Source organism: Lampetra planeri, chromosome 26, assembly GCF_965212315.1.
Source record: "Lampetra planeri chromosome 26, kcLamPlan1.2.h2, whole genome shotgun sequence".
Taxonomy (NCBI): domain Eukaryota; kingdom Metazoa; phylum Chordata; class Hyperoartia; order Petromyzontiformes; family Petromyzontidae; genus Lampetra; species Lampetra planeri.
Genome location: NC_136132.1, coordinates 1146627 through 1165270, shown reverse-complemented (window position 1 = coordinate 1165270; position 18644 = coordinate 1146627). Strand labels below are relative to the sequence as shown.

The 18644-nt window shown below is 43.8% G+C and overlaps 1 protein-coding gene across 5 annotated transcripts; it reads right to left on the bottom strand.

Annotated features, from left to right (window-relative positions):
• Nucleotides 1–2094: 2094 nt before the first annotated feature.
• PIGN (phosphatidylinositol glycan anchor biosynthesis class N) lies at nucleotides 2095–18621 on the bottom strand. 5 transcript variants are annotated; one of them, XM_078606406.1, is made up of 30 exons: nucleotides 18551–18621; nucleotides 17774–17856; nucleotides 16862–17098; nucleotides 15233–15354; nucleotides 14716–14814; nucleotides 14501–14607; nucleotides 14269–14393; nucleotides 13982–14112; nucleotides 12771–12887; nucleotides 12578–12618; nucleotides 12394–12453; nucleotides 11291–11383; nucleotides 10751–10803; nucleotides 10501–10579; nucleotides 9783–9965; nucleotides 9034–9170; nucleotides 8287–8386; nucleotides 8078–8170; nucleotides 7839–7930; nucleotides 7609–7723; nucleotides 6771–6879; nucleotides 6165–6267; nucleotides 5441–5576; nucleotides 4740–4823; nucleotides 4569–4624; nucleotides 4359–4434; nucleotides 3655–3728; nucleotides 3168–3210; nucleotides 2841–2893; nucleotides 2095–2652 (listed from the first exon to the last, which is right to left on the bottom strand). In XM_078606406.1, exons 2-30 carry the CDS (start codon nucleotides 17821–17823, stop codon nucleotides 2532–2534), a joined length of 2889 nt encoding a protein of 962 aa, XP_078462532.1. In that variant the 5' UTR covers nucleotides 17824–17856; nucleotides 18551–18621; the 3' UTR covers nucleotides 2095–2531. The 5 variants fall into 5 exon arrangements, 4 of the variants coding, with proteins under 4 accessions (XP_078462532.1, XP_078462536.1, XP_078462533.1 ...); XM_078606410.1 differs by lacking the exon at nucleotides 18551–18621 and adding an exon at nucleotides 18340–18384; XM_078606407.1 differs by lacking the exon at nucleotides 18551–18621 and having other exon boundaries at nucleotides 5474–5576; nucleotides 17774–18384.
• Between the last annotated feature and the right edge of the window lie 23 nt (nucleotides 18622–18644).

Genomic DNA, 18644 nt, shown 5'->3' with positions numbered 1-18644 from the left:
ACACATTCATCTACATTGAACTCGGGGTGGGAGGGGTGTTGTATATATGTCGTTTAAAAAAAAATATTAATAATTCTGCCTTGTTGAAATTTTAATAATTTTGCCTCCTGCCTCGCCACACAAGGGACAGCTGTGGAGGTCATAAAATGTAATTTAAAGAAACCCCCATGCAGGGGGGCTAAGGAGATTCTGTGGTAAATTCCAAAACTGACATCAAGAGGAAAATGCCATAAAAGAACAACACGTACACCGGACAAACAGCAGGGGTCACGCAGCTCCCCGGACAGTGAGAGCCAGCCAGGGACGGGGTTGGGCATTGCGGGCGGGCTGGGGTTTTAAAATACAACAGTGAAATTCGAAGTAGCTATATCTTCAACCTCAGGATATCAAAATATAACTTGAGAATAAGAAGCACGGATCCCTGGCGATACAGACGGGGAACAAAGGTTAATAAACTCTTGGAATACCCTTGGTAACAACTATTGTATACAATAAATCTTAGTTAAGCATATTTTAGTCATTCGTTTTCGCTAATTGCATAACCTTACCAATGAATACATTGATGATACACTAAACATTTATAAGCATCTATGTTACGAATCCACACTCATAGGAATACTAGTGTTGAGATTTTTCTTTTGATCACGTAAACTTGACCGCGAATTCATTGATGTCCCATTAGCCAATTGATAAGCATCTGCTAGGCAAACAGGCACACTGCCGCACACTATTGTTCCAGGACATTTCGTTAACTGCATAATCTTACCAATTAACTCATTTATGACACACTAGACATAAGTATCCCATCGTCGTGTGGGGTCGCGCTACTCTTGAGGGGTAGCCTATTGTTCTAATTAAACCCATTAGCCAATTGATAAGCGTCTGTTAGCTAAACATACACTCGCACATATTGTTACGGGACATTTCTTAACTACATAATCTTACCAATTAATTCATTGGTGTCTACTTTTGTCTTGGGCACTTGTTTCTTTATCACTGTTCGTATGAATATTGTCATTATTTTTTAAGGACTTCCTATCGCCGTGCATGGTCGCGCTACTCCGAGAAATTAGCCGATTGTTCTGTTGCTGAGTTTGAACAAACCTAACTATTGAGGGTTAATTGTGCGGATCAATGATTAGGGCATCTCCCGGAGTACTGTGTTGACAATTCCGAGCAATAAGCGTTCGCATATTAGAGTGTTTTTAGATATTAAAGTTGCTTAACACAAGTCTGAGTGGTTCCTTCCTAAGATCATGCATAATAATCTGAATTATAAGAACTGTATCCTGTGGTGAAATCTGAATTTTGAGACCTGACATAAATACACTGAAACAATCAGTAAAAGTTACAGCGAGAATCATTGTATTATCACAATTGGTAATACACCCGGAGACAACGAAGCCGAGCCCAAATATCACAATTGCATGCATTTGCATAATTACATTTTAAAATGACTTTTTTTCAAGACTATATATACAACAGGGTGACATGTACTAGCAGGAGCGCGTTCACCACGTGTTCGGGTTCAAGGTTTGCACTGAGTAATAACCACAATACAGCAACAGTGCTTCCCAGTGGACGCTAAAGATCCCCTGACATAATTTGCAAGAGGAGGCTATTGTGTGCCAGTGTCAGAGGTGCAAATTGGAAATTGCCTGCAAACTCAATTGTGATGACACATCGCAATCTTGGCCCCCTACTGGTAGGTTAATGCCCGTTTGCAGGCCAGGTTTTGGGTCAACGTGTGTGCTCAAAGGGGGGACCGCATCCACTGGAGGTGCATCTTTAAAGGTGCTGGCTGCGTGATGTAAAGCGCTCGTGCGGCAGCACCACCTTGTCGCATCGGGTGCCAGTATCAGAACCAAGTAATCGCAAAAGCTTGTGTCCACAAACGTTCCTCCTTTTTTAGGTCCAGTTTTTTTTTCCCATGACAGTTATTGAAGGCTTTTAAGTGGCCGTGCATATATACGTTTCCATATCCAACTCGTTGGCGATGTGACATGATACTCTAAATCATAAAGAAACTGCCCAGTGCATCCAACGTCGAACTCAATAAAGGTGCAGATACTGAGTACTAATGTGTATCAAAGATGATTTGTACCAATTTTATTCATTTCTTTTAGGCCAGAGTACAAAATGCTTCATTGTAAGTCAGCTTATTTAAATAAGTAGGTCCCCATTTAGAATGGTATAAATACAAAATGTTTACAGCACAACATTGGCGATGCAATTACAAAAATCATTGCACCATGATAATAGTGAACATCGGTCGGTAACCAAAAATATTTACACGGCGAAATGTGCAATCTTAATAGTCAATTATTGGGGCGATACATTATTCCAACAGGCTTTTACAACTGCTCCAAGTGAGCAGAGTTCTGTAAAAGTGAAATAGCGTCACGTGCTTAGTTTATATATGAGGACGTTATGACAATGTTCGCCTTCCAAGTCGTGCACATTACTGACTAAAACATTTGCAGTTAAACCCATCACGAAATGAACCCTTAAAACCTGGAGCTCACTCATGGCTAGAGAATCTTGACGTGGTGGTTGTGAAATGCAATGCATTTTCTCGTCAGGATGTGAGCAAGGCCATTCAGCAGCATGAGGAAGATCGTTGTTAACATCACAATCACAAAGTGGCTGATGCTGCAGAGAAAGAAAATACATTCCAAGAGGTAAGAAAATGACACGCAAAAGGTGCACATTGCCATTTACAAACGAAATTGTTGCTGAGAGTGAGTCACAATGCTCAATGTTATATTGAACAGTGGTGGGTGTAGAAAAGTAATGTGATGGCAAGAGGCTGCTGAGATAAAAAAAAATGAAATAAAAACCTTGTTCCAATGTCGAGCCAGCTTCCATAGTCTTGTACCAAAAAGAAAAAATGCTGGAAAAATTATCAAGATTTGGTTAAGACAATACAATGATGGATTTAATAAATATTTCAATGCATTTGTACCTCGAGACACCGAATGTGATATATTGTGCCTTTCTAGTGAATGTTAATGCTTCATGGCTTGACAACAGAATACACTCTGGCTAGTATTTATACATGCACACAGTTTATATTAAATATATGCCGCGAGTTTTAATAGGTGTTTTAAGTTGTGACGAATGATTATAACAGTCTGATGGTGACGTGTTCTTGCGTTGGTACTCACCACCGCCATAATATCAGACAAGATGAGCACAATCAGGAAAAGGCTGGAATTGGGCAGAATAAAAATGTGGTCACAAAACAATTCAACTCCCACCTAATTACATCACCCCGATCATTTTATGTAACTATTGTAGTTAAAATAACAATAAACATGACCTTGGGGTCATTGAAGGGCCATCTCATTGCTGTTTACATGTTCTGCCGGTGGTCACGTGGATTTTTATCCGGATCCTCCGGTTTTCCTCTGCACATTTAGAAACATGCGTTTAGAGTGTTTGGCTGCTATCAATTTCCACATAATAAGCAACTTCGCGTCTGAAAAATAGCTACATAACTCAGTGGGCCTTGCCGGGTAAAGTAAAAAAAGTTTAGTTTCAGTGTCTTCCCTGTGGCTATGTTTATTAATAGTGGCGGCTCTCAGGTATACACTACAATTGCAAATATGTAAAAGTGTACTCGTGTAGATGTAGTGGTGTTCGTTACATTACCTCTTAGAGGAAAGTCGCGTGCAATCTTGAACAGCTTCAAAAGCACACATAACTATGATGAAAGGAATAAGGATCTGGGGGGGAAATAAGACAATAAATACGGTAAGATGGTATCACCAGTAACAATTTTGCAAGGATTTTGATATTGTCTAATCACTTAAATGCAAAGTAGGTAGCTAATTTGTCTAGAAAGTTGGGCTGTAGCAAATCACCCCGATGGAAAATCAATTGTCATTATTCGGTCACATTGTGATTCAATCTCGTCTGTCAACATTATGGTGAATGTAGCGACCTCTAGTGGCTATAACGGTGACGTGAACCCATCACAAGATACAAATCGAAAGACATTGCTTCTTACAAACACGAATAGATGCATCTATCGTGAGCTTAAGCATTAACATGAATTGATAAAGAGTTGTTTGTTACACCCTCTACTAGCGAACTGTCGAAATGAAATCTTACTCCTGAAGTCTGGGAATGTGTAGTTGCTGTGCTAAATCATGTTTTGACCACAAATGGTTGCCGAGGGAATGCTGCGTCATTATATTATTCCCACTACAGTTTGTGTTATGTAAATAAAAAGGTAATTTCCTGCACCCCCCCACCGGCCTATTCACTGTCTTTGTACAATGACCTTTAGTCGATAAGAGGAGAAAAATCAGCCCATGGTTGGTGTGCAGAGGTTTGTCGTGAAAGGGACTTACCTTCCACATCATGAGTGCCCCCATCAAGAAGGGGCTGAACACTGTTGTGAAACAGTAAACTGATGCAGGGTCAAAGCTAGGAGAGAGCAAAGAACAAAATATGTCTTCACTTTGATTGACATCGTTTGCGATATTCGTCGTTCACCTTTTAGGAAACGCATCCCCAACGCAAACCGGTGTATGACTGTAGTTGCCAGGTACAGTAATTACCTGTTAATGGAGGCGATGTTTCCGGTTCCAAAAAAAGCCGATATAATAAAAAACACCTGGTGATGAGAGTCAAGAAAAACAATGGTATATCGAAAAGGACGTGAATATTATGAAGTGCTCTTGTGTTCACGAATCAAATAAGACGCGTGTGCAAGCTTGCTCAAAGGATACAAAAAAGTAACCCCTTCGGATGTCATCCAGTTTGAGATGTCTCCACGTGTCAAAGGCAGACGAGGTGAAATCCATTTTTGATAACTGATGAAAAGCAATAACATAGCAATAATTATTGTCTTGACCTTATGGGGGTTTAGCCATCTTGCCTGTATTGTACCTGAGGAAACCTGCGTAGTTTTCTGCAACGTAAAAAAAACAATCGTTTGGCATACCTTTGTTCACCAATTTTACCAGTGTGAGCAAATATGATAGAAAATTTACATAGTTTAAGAAATGTTGTTGAGCAGTTTACCACTCTCAACGATGACTAAGGGTCGCAATTCAATTCAATAATCAATTATATTGTATCGTTATTTAAGTCTCTGTTTATTGTTTTTCTATCTGATTTCAACAGTTTTGTTTACTGAATACGTCACTGCAATATGACATTAGCATGTAATTTGCTTATAATTTACACGTATTGTTAAAAAAAAATTCTCACACACACGATTCCATGCACGTTTCTAAATGTGGAGGGAAAACCCGGAGAATCCGGAGAAAAATCTACGCGACCACGGGGAGAACACGCAAACTCCAAGTGTACAGGCGTCAGGATCGGGATCGAACCCACGACCTCCTGCATACCAGGCAAGGCAGTTAACACCTCGCCACTGTGGCGCCCCACGTTACGGCTTAACGCACAGCGTAGAAACATGTGCCGTGTGGTGGTGGTGGAGGAGTCGTCGCGTCACCTCGCCACGAGGTGCCAGGCCCTGGAGCCGAGCCGTCCTGGCCTCCACGCACACCCAGGCCAGCATGAGGCCCTCGAGCGAGAGCGTGAACAGGGCCTCGTGTCTGCAGGCTCCGTCAAGGAGGCTCAAGGGCCGTCGCATCGGAAGGGGGGTGGTGGCGGGGGTTCGTGTGATGCCTCAAAATTCACCGCCATCAAAGGACTTCACAGTGGTCTGCCTACAAATGTAGCTGTTATAGAAGTGTAATAAGTACTGCCGTGGGGGACTATGGTGAATAAAACAATTAGACAATTGGCATATTATACACGTAGATATGCAATGCGTTTGAGTTCATAAACATGGGGGTCTTCTGAACAGGCTACGCGATCTTGCTAGACGGCTGTTGCCTACAAAATCTGCCAACCCAGTATCATTTATTTAAGGAGCTAACTCTGCTGATGAGGCCCAGGAGACTGAAAATGAGTTTGCTCCCTTAAACAATTACTGCTGGAAAGGAAGTCTGGAAGGATCATGTTGATGAATTAGTACAATATTTATGTTTTACATGGAGACGGACGTTTCTCTGCTTATTTATGTATGTATGTGTCATATATATGCCCAAAGATGTAATTGAAAACATAAATTGGTGTTGAAAATTACAAGAGAATTCCCACTGAATGTGCTGCGCAATAATGCGCCTTTCGAAGGATACGATGTGCTCATGAGGAGGTAGGGGGACATGAAAGCCAGGTACACGCTGAGCAGGCGGTGAATCACCAGGGTGGGACTCAGCATTGGCACCAGAAGAGACGACCCTGATGGCATGGCAAAAATAACGCATTTACGTTCAAGTAGAAATGCATGGTTTCATAACAAAAATTCGCAGCTTTTTATCAATCCATGCAGGATGAACGACTCTCCACATGTCAGCCATGGAAGTTGTGTAAACACAGTTCACCACGTTGGCGAGCGTGGGTTTGTGAAGGGAGTGTTGAGGACTGGTTCCCGTTATCACTTGCCACTGATATGAGCTGTGGCCAGGAATTGAACTCGGGTCTCTGAGTTTACAGAGCAATAGGCTAACCAGTGCGTCATCGCACCTTCGAATGATTAGTAAATTGGTCTTAGCAATGCATTGTTCATAATTAAAAACTATACACTCTCACGTTATTGTCAAAGGGCAGCTGGGCGTGGTGCTGGCCACAAACCCTCTCGTGTGCTGCGCCGACCTTCACAGGTGCTCGCTAACAATACCTGCGCCAAGTCAGTTAAGGCTATACTGGGGATCTTTGTCTTCATTGTGCGTGAAAACACTGACCCAGCGTGGCCCAGCTGGTGATTTGGTTGAAGAGGGGGAGGCCCTCTTTTGCGGCAAGACTGCCATGTGTGCTGCTCACAATGTAGACCGACATCGCCACGCTGCACATCTGTCCAGAGACGAGAGAAGCATGTCATCCAAAGACGTACATCAACATTATTTCAGTGCCAGTGAGCGGTGTTTAAAATCACGTATTATTTTTATGTCATTACCTCTGTTCACTGAGCAGTTCCACACTCGAAGTGTGACATTTAATCGGTTCATTGAGTAGAATCAAATCTTATGCTCATAATGCATTCATAAAATATTTTTTGCAAAAACGCTTTATTTATATGTGACCATTCTATACAAATGTTTCTTCCATGTAAATGGATCGAATAAGACAGAACAAGGTAAAACAATCGAGACATTTAATACAAATCGAGATGTAAAATAGATTCTTGATTGAAATCGTGGCCCTGATTTTGTGACGTCATCAAATCGTGGGGATGGTAAACTCGTGTAGTGGGTAGTTTACAGTGCTGCAAACTGGTGAAGGAGCTGCTCCAGGTACATTTTGGGTACCCTCTACATTCAGCCCATGTGGTAAATGTAGACTTGCGCATGTAGGAGAATATTAATAATCGTAATTTGAATCTCTTTGCCAGTCTACTGCTGAATGAAGACCTCCCAACGCTGCCGTGCGTGAGGATTGTTTGACCATACTTCACCACGCTGGTCAGTGCTGGATGGATGAGGCCCAGGAGTGGTTCAGATATTACTCTCCAGTATCATTAGCCCTGTGGGCACTGTGTACAACGTACAGCTTAGTCAGAGTTTGTTGAACATCAAAGCCTACTTGTGTCAGACATGTGGCGGTCTGCCACCATGAGAAGTCAGACGTTTTCAACACCCGATGGAGCGCGAGCATCAACAGTGCTGACAGCAGGACGGTGAGAGCACCGGCCAGCACTCTGAAAGGTGAACAAACAACATTTTCAAAAGATGATCATTGTGAACACGCCGATGTCAAAAGTCGCTGCAGCGGCCCGTCTGCACACGGAGTTCTGCTGACGCGAGCAAACCCACACGAGGGAGATGTTGGCATCCCTCCCCACCACCGGCAGCAGGGGGTGGATGGCCAGCAACAGGCAGGCGAGTGACCAGCTCCCAGACACGAGCTGCAGACAGGATGATAGAGACGCCAGCGAATCACAGCAAGCACCGCCACTGTCTCGGAGATTGAACATCTACTATAGATTGTTCTGCTCATAGCCTTTGGGTTTGAATACAGTATTGAAATGTTGGATGGGCTAGGTTTTGTTCACCTTGTCTTTAGTCCAGAGGACAGTCGTAAAAGGCCACACAGCCAACGCTACGAGCCCCACACTCAGCATCTCGCGGTAAAAGAAACTCAAAACCTGCAAGGATTCAAGGCACAGGTATACATTTAAAATTAATTCCTGAAGAAACCTGCTGCTGCTGTGTGATATAAAAGCCTTACAAAACCGAGGGGAGTAATTTAATCATCACTCACCATTATTTCAATTCCACTCACTGACAAGAGCAAACCTCCGAGCAAAGATTTGAGGCCACAAAGCCGCAATGTCGTCATAACCTTGCGCCAATCTTCCGTGCTGCGGCCGGATTTAAAGAGAGAAATATTACATTTGTTAACTGTGGATCTTTCCTTGGATCATTTGAGCCAAATGAGGCTTCTGATCCAGCTGGGTGGGCACCCTTTTGAACTGTTCTGGGGAGAATGCATTAACCATTATGTCCTTATGAAAGTCTCATGCTGCTGTGTATTCAATCTGAAACCTGTTCCTCCTAAACCACAGAATGTTACGTGATATTTTTCACTTTACTCTTATGGGTTCTAAAACTTTTGACCTACCGCTGACCTAGAGAAATACAATATATATTTTTTTAAGGACATTGCAAAATTGATAATAACAAATGAGATTGTCCTGTATTGTTTACGATGGGGCAATGCACACAGCAGTGTTGGATGGTCACGTTGCTTAAACGTTAACTCGAGGGCACCTCCTATTTGTGGTTGGCTACGTATGGTTAGAAAGAAGTTCAACATACATACATATGCAAAAAAGGCCGTGTGCTTTATACACATTTTTGTGTGATGTCTGAAACACATGGTTTTCCAGCCTGCACTATTTATTCTGTTCCTCATCGTTTACAGATCTCGTTAATGTGTGGGCTGCACGCATGCATTGAGCGCGGGCGTTTGGTGACACGGTGAGACCGGCGGGTTGCGCCTGCCTACCTTTGGGTAGCAGCGCCCCAGGTGGCGACGGGCAGCAGGCAGTAGACGTAGTGAGTCCACGGAGAGAACTTCAGCAGCAGGAGCACGACGACCGCCGCCCCAACGGCGAGAGCAGACGCCGCGTGTATGTCTCTATGCTACACGGAAATATCACAACGCAGCCCGTCCCATTTCAGTAAGGCACTACAGAGTAACTACAGCAGAGTACCGCTCCAGGACACCTCCAAACCATGGCAAGTTTCTTAATAATGTTAAGTTAATGTAGATCTAAATATTATACACTATTTAAATACAGTATGAATTGTTGAGCACTTAGAACAATTGGCTAAATTTGTTTTACATTAAAAAAACGTTTGGTATTTGTTATTTAAATGCAGACACCAGAGAACCCCACCCCTGATGTTGAGGACCTGCTTCTTCTTATTATTGTGCATGGCTTTAGTGCACAGCACATGAGAATCTATGCTCAAGCTTGAAAGCCACACGAAGGCTTCAAGTGAGGCTGAATGAATTGCTGCTCCTGCTGCTGCTGCACCTCCGATGAATTTGTGAAGTTCCCACAGCGCGCTCTAAGGTTTGGTCAGGGTCTCCGCAGTCACATTCCGGGCTTTACTTGATTTCCACTTATTAAGGTGGTAACCGGATCTGGCACAGGTAGTCTATGGATGTATGTTGAACTTCTTTCGCACCGTACGTAGCCAACCGTGCTAATCGGAGGTGCACACGCTATGCGTGCGAGAGGTACGCACCGCTGTGCCTGCACTGGAGGGCGTGAGCACGCCCGTGTGCTTGCGCAGCACGAGCAGAACCACGTAGCTGATCCAGCCCAGGAAACCAAATGCCACGCTGGTGCCCAGGAAGGCCCGGTCATAGGTGTGGTAATACCGCAGCCCGTCCAGCGCCACGTCAATCAGCCCTCGGCAGGCACTGACCTGCACACCGCAGTAGGAGGGAGGAGTCTGGCACGAATCCTGGCCGTCGTGGGCCTCGCAATCTTACCAAACACTCCTGAATTAATTCAGTCAGACATTACAATACGAGAAACCCCCCTGAAGGTTTTACGGGATAAACAGAGGACACTGTTTGTATATATACGCGATCTAACCCAAAAAAACTCTATTATGGATGATATTTTGGTTGCGAAAGCCTCCTACGTGTTAAACAAAGGACACTGCTGTCATTGTTATATTTAGATTGGACCTTATACAACTCGTGTCATACTCATTCGTGAAATTGGCCAAGCAACTCCTGAAAGGGTCCTGAAACTCAATAAGGCTTGGTTAAGTAGATGGCATTGTTGTTAATCATTTCAAATAGACCAAGAGAGGGGCCCTTTGCCATACCTTTAGTTAAAACTTTTCTTAGGAGACCTGGCTGAAGAGGAAAAGAGCGATCCAAAACATGACTTTGCAAATAAAGCAAATACAGACTGCTGCAACATGAACATATTGTCAAGCAAGGACGTACGGCTTCTTGAAACCTGCGCTGCTCAATGTGGGTCCTGGTCACTGCCAACAAATCCTGCCACCTGCTGTCGGACAGAGGCCTGAGGGTTCAAGAGCCAGGGGGTGGAAGGAAGGGGGTAAACCAAAACAGCAGTGTCTCAATAGCACACATGGACAGTAAAATACCTCGCATCATGCTCCATTTTCCTTCAACAGTGAAGAATTAGTGTGAGAAAGCCTTTTAATAATGTAACACTTGAGGAGAACATTACTTGTAAGGTGTGAAGAAAGGGGACAGAGTTTCCTTCTTCTGATTCATTTTCAGCTGCAAAAGTGAAAACAAGGAAACGAGTAGTCATTACTTCGTTAGCACGATTGGCCATGTACGATACCAAAGAATTTCAACATACATGCATACAATCATTAAATAGACACACATTACTTAAAGCAGGACAAGTTTAAATTTCGATTTAAAGCTTTCGTGACTGCAGGGATTCATCTTCTTGGTACTTTCGGTAAAGTCACGTAGAAGGGAAATAATAAAATAATAAAAATAAAAAATAATAAAATAATTCTCACGTTTCGGCCACAACGCAAGCAGCTCTGAGGACGGCTGCTTGCGTTGTGGCCGAAACGTTGTGAGAATTATTTTATTATGTTTTATTTTTATTATTTCCATTCTACGTGACTTTACCGAAAGAACCAAGAACAGGACAAGTTTGTGCAGCTTTCCCAAATTACATGGACTAGTTTACGAAAATGCACTATCCCACCCAAAATACACCAAAAACCCCGTGTAACTTTCCACTGACCTGGAACTGCTCCAATATTGCCTGAGCATTTGCAAATATGTTCTCTGCCTTAAAGAGCTCCGAGTTGTTGAGGTAGCCCAGAGGCAGAACGCCCTGCCAAACACATCCCATGCATTAAAACACGCTCGCACGGTCGCGCGCACAAGCACACACACACAGGTGGTCGGGGGGCTCAGGGGTCAGAGCACTGAGCCGGTACCTCTGAGATTCTGCGTTAGAATCTGGGTAGGCCATCTGAATGTGCTTTGTGAAGTGTAAAAAGTCAATGATCTTAGCCTGGCCACCAATGACTGCACAAAAAGTACATCAAATTAAATGTGACTTTTAACTGAATTTGGATAAATTCTCCAGCCCTGACAATTAAAATATATCGGTTTAATTGCTGTGTGACAAACATTTCTCTGTAGCAGTGTGGGAAAGTGCAGTGCTCTCTGACGTTTGGTTAAGAAAAGTAAACTCCTGCTGGCTCTTCTCCAGCACGAATTCAAATAGATACAATTGGAAGAAAATTCGTAAAAAAACTGCTCAAACGTGGCTTAAATTTGTATTATTTTCCTTTAAATGTGTCTGTAAAAAATGACAGTTGCACTACTGGTGTGTTTTAGTGCTTTAATAAACACTCACATTTTCACACAAGCCACACACTTAAAAACTTTCCAACTCACAACCTCTGAAAAATACCATTCCTTTTTATCTTCTACTAACGAACCTAATCTCCTCAAAACAACAAGGGATAAAACTGTAAAACAACCATTTATTCAGATTTAAAGCTTTCGTGACTGCAGGGATTCATATTCTTGGTTCTTTCGGTAAAGTCACGTAGAAGGGAAACAATACAATAAAAAATTAAATACAAATATAAAAGCAATATTTTTACAATTATTTTATTGTTTCCCTTCTACGTGACTTTACCAAAAAAACCAAGAATATATATATATATAATCATTTAATCAATTATAAATGTGAGACATTCACAACTGGTCACGTTTTACAATTACAGAGCTGTACCACTTGCGACATCACTCATTTCATGCTTGCTTATAGCATAAGGAAAAAAAAAGTGGTAATCCTACTACGCCTTAATTTGTCTGTGCTGGACTCACCACTGAATTGAGAGGAAAGGGAATCCCAAGGAGAGAAGTCATAAGAGGCGCCACATCAGCCTTTTGGAGACATAAACAAAAATCTTCAACTGCATAACACAAATGAAATGATATTTTACGTTTCACAAACACTCATAAACCAGTACATTAAAACAAATGGTGCTCTCAATGAAAATGTAGTCACCTGGTTCACATCCATTCTGTTAAGGTGGCCAAGACCCCAATCTGAAATAAAATTGAAAAAAAGTTTGGTACAAACTTCACAACTCGTGTCCGATGAGTCAATGATTCCTTTTGCTCTGACAGGCGTGCACAAGCAATTCTTGCTAGCACGGAGTGCCCTGCATAAGAGTGAGAGCCAAACACATCACGCTTACCTTGTGAGTGAGTGTCTGTGTGTATCTGTCCACCCGGGGGATGTGGTCTATTCACCCCGGCACCCCAGGCTATCAGCGGAGTGAGAGTCTCAGACGGGTGCCCGGCGCCATGGGACCCTGCGGTGGTAACGACGGTGTCACGCGTTGAAGGGCTGAGCATCTACATAATACACAGCTAACCTGTATGCATGGACGTATGAATCACAGAAAAAACTGAACACATTCTTTCAATTCTTATCAGGTCCTAAGGTATAGAAACTCTTATCCACTCTACCTCTCTGGCCTATGTTCTGTGAAGAAGGGCCAATGCCAAAAACGTTACCTCTTAGATATTTTTTACTTTCTAAGGCAGAATTATTTACAAATGTGTCGATTTTTGTTTTATTTGTGCACAACTGCCAACGCAGCATCACTAAATAATGTGTAGGCACGTATGTGTGTTTGTTTATCCAGAGTAACTCTACTACTCCGTTCCACCAATTCCAATGAACGGGTAATCATTTGAAAGTGTATTATTTGTAGTTACATAGAAAAGGAGCAAGATGTTTTTGTTTACCATTGACCTGAAAATACAGGTAGTTTGGCTCATTGGCCCCAATGCTGCTTATCGGCTCCACCATTTACAATGGTTTGAAATGTGACACAAACCACATTACAAAATATTACGACGGGTGGCTCTGTGCCATTAGGGAGGAGTGGGTGCCAGTGATGAGTTACCCATCAGCGTGTGTCCCTCCCCTCAAAAGTATTTTACTTCCATTGAATCGCAATGGGCTTCTCAATAGAATATAAATGTTTGAATTGAACAGAAGCATGTGATTACATTGGTCCAGAAGGCTCAAATTGGAAGGCACGGGCTGCTCACAGACTGATCTCTGCCATGACTAAATGTTTGAGAAACCTACTATCCAGTGATGTTCATTATGAACATACGTCATTTCACAAACTCATGTCAGCAGTGGTGCAAAATTACTGAACGTGGTGTGAGATCCACTGCGGGTCGTATGCGGTTATATTCTCTGACTAAGGCCGTTAAACAGTAATGCATGACGAAGGCAGTTTGGCTACTCCGTTGCATATTGAATTCCAGGTCTATTATGGTGTACTTGGCAAATTGGTTAAGAGCACGCTATATTTATGGTGTATATTACAAGTTGCCTTCTGTTTGTGCAAAAATCCAGTACATGTCTTTATTATTTTGCACAGCTCACCCCAGTCAGTCATGCCGTGATCAGAAGTAAATACGTAAGCGGTCTTTTTGTCATTGCCAAAATAATCTTCGATTACAGACACAATCTCTTCAATCCCGTGATCCACACTTGCGATATTATCCAAGTACTCCCTGCAAATAAATACAAAATAAATATGTGAATAAAAACGACACAACGTGTGCACTCGCCATCGATGCAGGATTTACGCGACGATGAAACAAAACGGAAGTGTGTCGTCGACATTTCATCCACTGAGATGTCACGCTGAGAGCGAGTGTTTGATGTACCTCGATGCAGGACGATGGGCGTGACCATTTGTGTCCAGTCCCAGAAGATGTAGAAAAAAAACGATTTTATCCTGGGACAGCTGGGTGGCCAGCTTTTCGTTTGAGGATGCATCTTTTAAAAAGCTCTGCAATGGTTAACACATTCACACACGGTAAATTTAACCGCGAATGCACCGTAGGGTTACCATAAAACTAAATATGGCCTCTTCTGAATGGGGGGGGGGGAGATTACCTTGACATGATCGAAAACCCAAGTGTCCAATTTAGAGGCGTCTTTCGAAGCGAAATCTTCCTTCTTTGCATCGTAGGAAAATGTGTGAACGTGATCCCCACTTGCTCCTGTAATTAATCATAAACAACTTGAAAGACTTCCCAGCACAGGATTGTACAGTTTTGTCAAATAGCCGTGTTTTTTTTTAAAGATTGTGTGCTGCAAGCCTTGTTTACCTTTGGCAAACATGGGCAGGATGTCAGGGCTTCCCCATGACCAAGTGAATCTGCTCTCGTTAAAGACGGAATCAAACTCCACTGGGTTTTCTTGCCAACCTGCGTGAAAAAATTTTACATCAATATTAATCAGATTTTGTAAATAGTTGTGAGCGAAGCTACTATGAGCTCATCCACTTGCACATGGACAGTCGGATTGTTAATCCACTACTGAGGGCTTCCCCACACTGTACGGGTCCTGGGGGTTATTTTACTAAACTGCACCACTCTGATCAGTGGTGGTTGGTGAGGGTGGGGAGCAAAGACGTTGGAGCATAGAAAAACTGTACAACGACAGATTTTGTTGCACCGTCCTCTGCTGGCCCCAAATGTAGCACTGCGCGATAAGATTTACTTTATTTTAAAAGGGTAGTGTAAATATGCAGCCAATAACTAGTGTTAGATGTTTTAGCCCGTGGAACTAATGATGCTAAAGAATTGGCTTCAATTGATGTGGACTAAGGTGCAGTGTTTGTACCCTTAGCCACAGCACTGACATCCTCGTAGAAACCAGCAATGAGGGCCACGTGTCCCGGCCGTGACTCCGTAGGCACCCGCGTGTGGGAGATGCCCCAGCTGCCAAATTCCTCCATCACTCTCCTGCATCATCTCGGTTTGCACAACAGAAGCGATTCATATAGCAGCGTGTTCCACACATTTGCAATCTCTGGCGAGCTGTGAGCAAGTTATTAGGCATGTTACAAGCACCCTGCGCTTCTCGCAAATTCTTACGAGTCACGATTCTATAAAAAAAAAAGGTAAAGGTGCAGCCCTGCAATGCCTTGCTCATGCCACTACTGGAGGGTGGTCTTCAATAGAAGTTGGCTCTCGAGTTACTCGAGAGGGAACTTGGTCTCGTCTCCCTCAATAACCATCTTCTAAGAGGTGATAGTATTCACTTTACACCACAACCACCACATGTGACTTGCATAGCAATGATGGTCTACCCATTTCTACTGCTGGGTGGACAGAGGCGATGTGGATTGAAGAAGCTTACAACATCGTTTCTGACCTGCCAGTAGAATGAACCGAACCAGTGTCCTCTGGATTACATCACAATATCATCCCCACGATAGCCAACCATGATAATTGGAAGTGCAGGGGAAGGACAACAAACTAAACACAAAAAGCAGTTCTAAAGAAATCAGTTTTCAATCTAAATTTAAAAGTGCATCGCTCCAGTGGCTTCCTAATATCGGAAGGAAGAACATTCCAGACGGCCACAGAAGCGTATCTGAAAGCACGCGATGCAGTGACCGTCTTTGTTCGATGGTTATCCAAAAGCCACTGCGAGGATGATCGGTGTTTGTGTGATGGTTTATGCTCCTTGACGAGATCAGCTAAATATTGCGGTTCATTTGTAGCAAGCACTGTGTGTGTAATGAGTGCGACCTTGTAATGTGTTTGTTCGTATAATGTAAGTGATGAAGGCAGGATAGTGGAGGTGAGGTGGATGGCAGCAAGAGCCGGGAATGAAAATGAGAGATGATCACTGGATCGGTTTATGAATGGTTCCTATGAAACCACAAAGTCGATATTTAAACCAAGTGACAGCCCACTAGGACTAAAAGTCTCATTTTCAAGGGGAATCTGTCACAAACCAGTACCATACACATGAGAACAAATTTAGAGTGATGAACAATATTCAACATTAAACATAAAAAATGTCCGACAGCAATTAATAATTCAGCAATCTAAAATAAACGAAAAATATTTCCAGCGTGATACATTTTAGCTGTACTATGTGAGGGTATGGAGAGGTGGTCGTGCAATGGATAATTCATTGCACTATGAAGCTGTTGACCCGAGTTCAATTACTGGCCATGGCTAATATTAGCGACAAGGGATATATAGATCGATCCTAGGCACCCCCTTCAACAACCCGCACTAATCAGCATGGTGAAGCATGGTCAAACAACCCCCATCAGTGGCATAGCATAGTGAGGCCTTCATCCAGCAAGGGATTCACAAATACTGCAGGTCAAAAGTGCATCCTTTACCAGTGACCAAATAACACATCAAATTCCCATAACACGTGCGAGGAACATCAAGGACAAAAATAAACAATGAGCTGCGCCTCCGTGTCCTCCACTCTCCATGTCCTCACCGCAGGTAGGGTGCACGGCTTTGTCCGAGGCTCACGGGACGGTAGATGGAGTCTGCCCGCAGCCCGTCCGCCACTAACAACACCAGGCGCCGGGCGGGCGCGGGGCCTGGCGCGGCGTGGGGGCTGGCGCCATGGACCAGCGGGGAGCTGAAGTAGATCTCGAAGATGGAGGCGAAAAACACCAGGTGGATGACAAGCGCCACCAGGATGAAGCGACGGTAGCGCACGTCGGTGACACTGCGACACGGAGTGGGGTGAAGTTTCAGGTTATTGTATTTGTTCTAGATTTGTTCTAGATTTGTTTGTAAGTGGTATGTGTTCTCAGTGTTTCCCTGCCAGCCACCAAATGCCCCACATGTTGGCTCAGATGTTGCTTGGATATACAGTACAAGCTCTGAGCAGTCCTCTCAGGTACCATGCTGGTTGTACAGCGTGGGTTAGCAAATATTGTCTTCCTGTTAGGTTGGGGACCGAAGCCAGATGGTAAGAGCAGGTCGGGTGTTGACTTTACAAGAGTAAAATGTAAGTTGAATGTCAGGTTCTACAGGGGGCCTATTTGGCAGGCAATTGCATGTATTTTATTCTGTGATTTTAAGGTGAACATTCTTATGCCCCAATGGGACAATCAATGGAACATTGTGTAACCAGGAGGTTCCTACCAGTATAATCCCCTGTGGGCTGGTGTAACCAGGAGGTTCCTACCAGTAACACTTCCACGTGTGTGTGTGTAGAGGTGAGCACTGGAACTACAGTCTGCATAGGAGGGCCCATCGGTGCAAACGGCATATCTGGGATATCCGTGTCAGCGACGTGTGTACACGTCTGTGAAACGAATGAATGAACGGATCCCAAAAGTGAAATGCAAGTGAATGTCATTATCACTGCGTTATGTCCAGCAATCTCCTACGGCACCTGCCATCCTGCACAGATGCCCGCAGACCCACGCTGGATCTGGGCAGCATCTCTGGGAGTGGAGCGCGCGACTTTCCGAGGACCTAAAAATACAGAGACATCAACACCCGGAATCACGGACCATGTGGGGAATGTAGACACGGGGAGTGTCTGGGAGGTGGGATAGGTGGATCTGCTGCTACGGGGATCAGCAAACATGGGCAAGGGGACACGGGGATGAGGAGACTGAAGACGTGGAGATACAGGGACACGAGAGACACGGACAGGGGGCATGGGACACAGAGATACCGATGAGTGACACTGAAACACAGGACAGGTGATATAAAGTTCGAGTAGGACAGGTGACGGAACACAAATACACGGGGCATCGAGATACAGAGGGGCAGATAAAGGTGACATGTTGACACAACACATTGACACAGTGACACGGGGACAGATACACGCACAGTGACACGCAGACATAGACACAGGAGACACTGGGTACGGAGAGCATGGCATGGATGAGAGAGACAGAGAGACAAAGAGACAGAGAGACACAGAGAGACGCGTGGGGGACATGCCGGGACCTTCTTCCACGCGTGTCCCAACCCGGAAGACCGGGACTGGGACTCCCAACCGCTCAGAGGCAACGTTTTAATATACTTTTTTACTTTACAATTTATAACGTGAAAAAATGTAAGACGTGTTAATTACGACATTTAATCCGAAACGTAAAGTCACGAATATTTTATTAAATATTTATTTTTAAAAACATTTCTGGAACCAGGAAATCGCCACCTGGGGTGGTTGGCCGCCGACAGTGAATCCACGCGATTACATTCCGTAGAGCGGATAAGCACAACGCGGTCTCCCATTGGACGAGAGCGTTGAC

What these genes read in the sequence shown, in the direction of transcription:
- PIGN (XM_078606406.1), bottom strand. Translation starts at nt 17,823, where the DNA reads ATGCTGCCCAGATCCAGCGTGGGTCTGCGGGCATCTGTGCAGGATGGC. An exon ending in CCGCCACATGTCTGACACAA is followed by an intron (nt 6,880 to 7,608) that starts GTAGGCTTTGAT and finishes GTCTCTGGACAG; the next exon opens with ATGTGCAGCGTGGCGATGTC. An exon ending in TCCTCCACCACCACCACACG is followed by an intron (nt 4,824 to 5,440) that starts GCACATGTTTCT and finishes GCTTTTCATCAG; the next exon opens with TTATCAAAAATGGATTTCAC.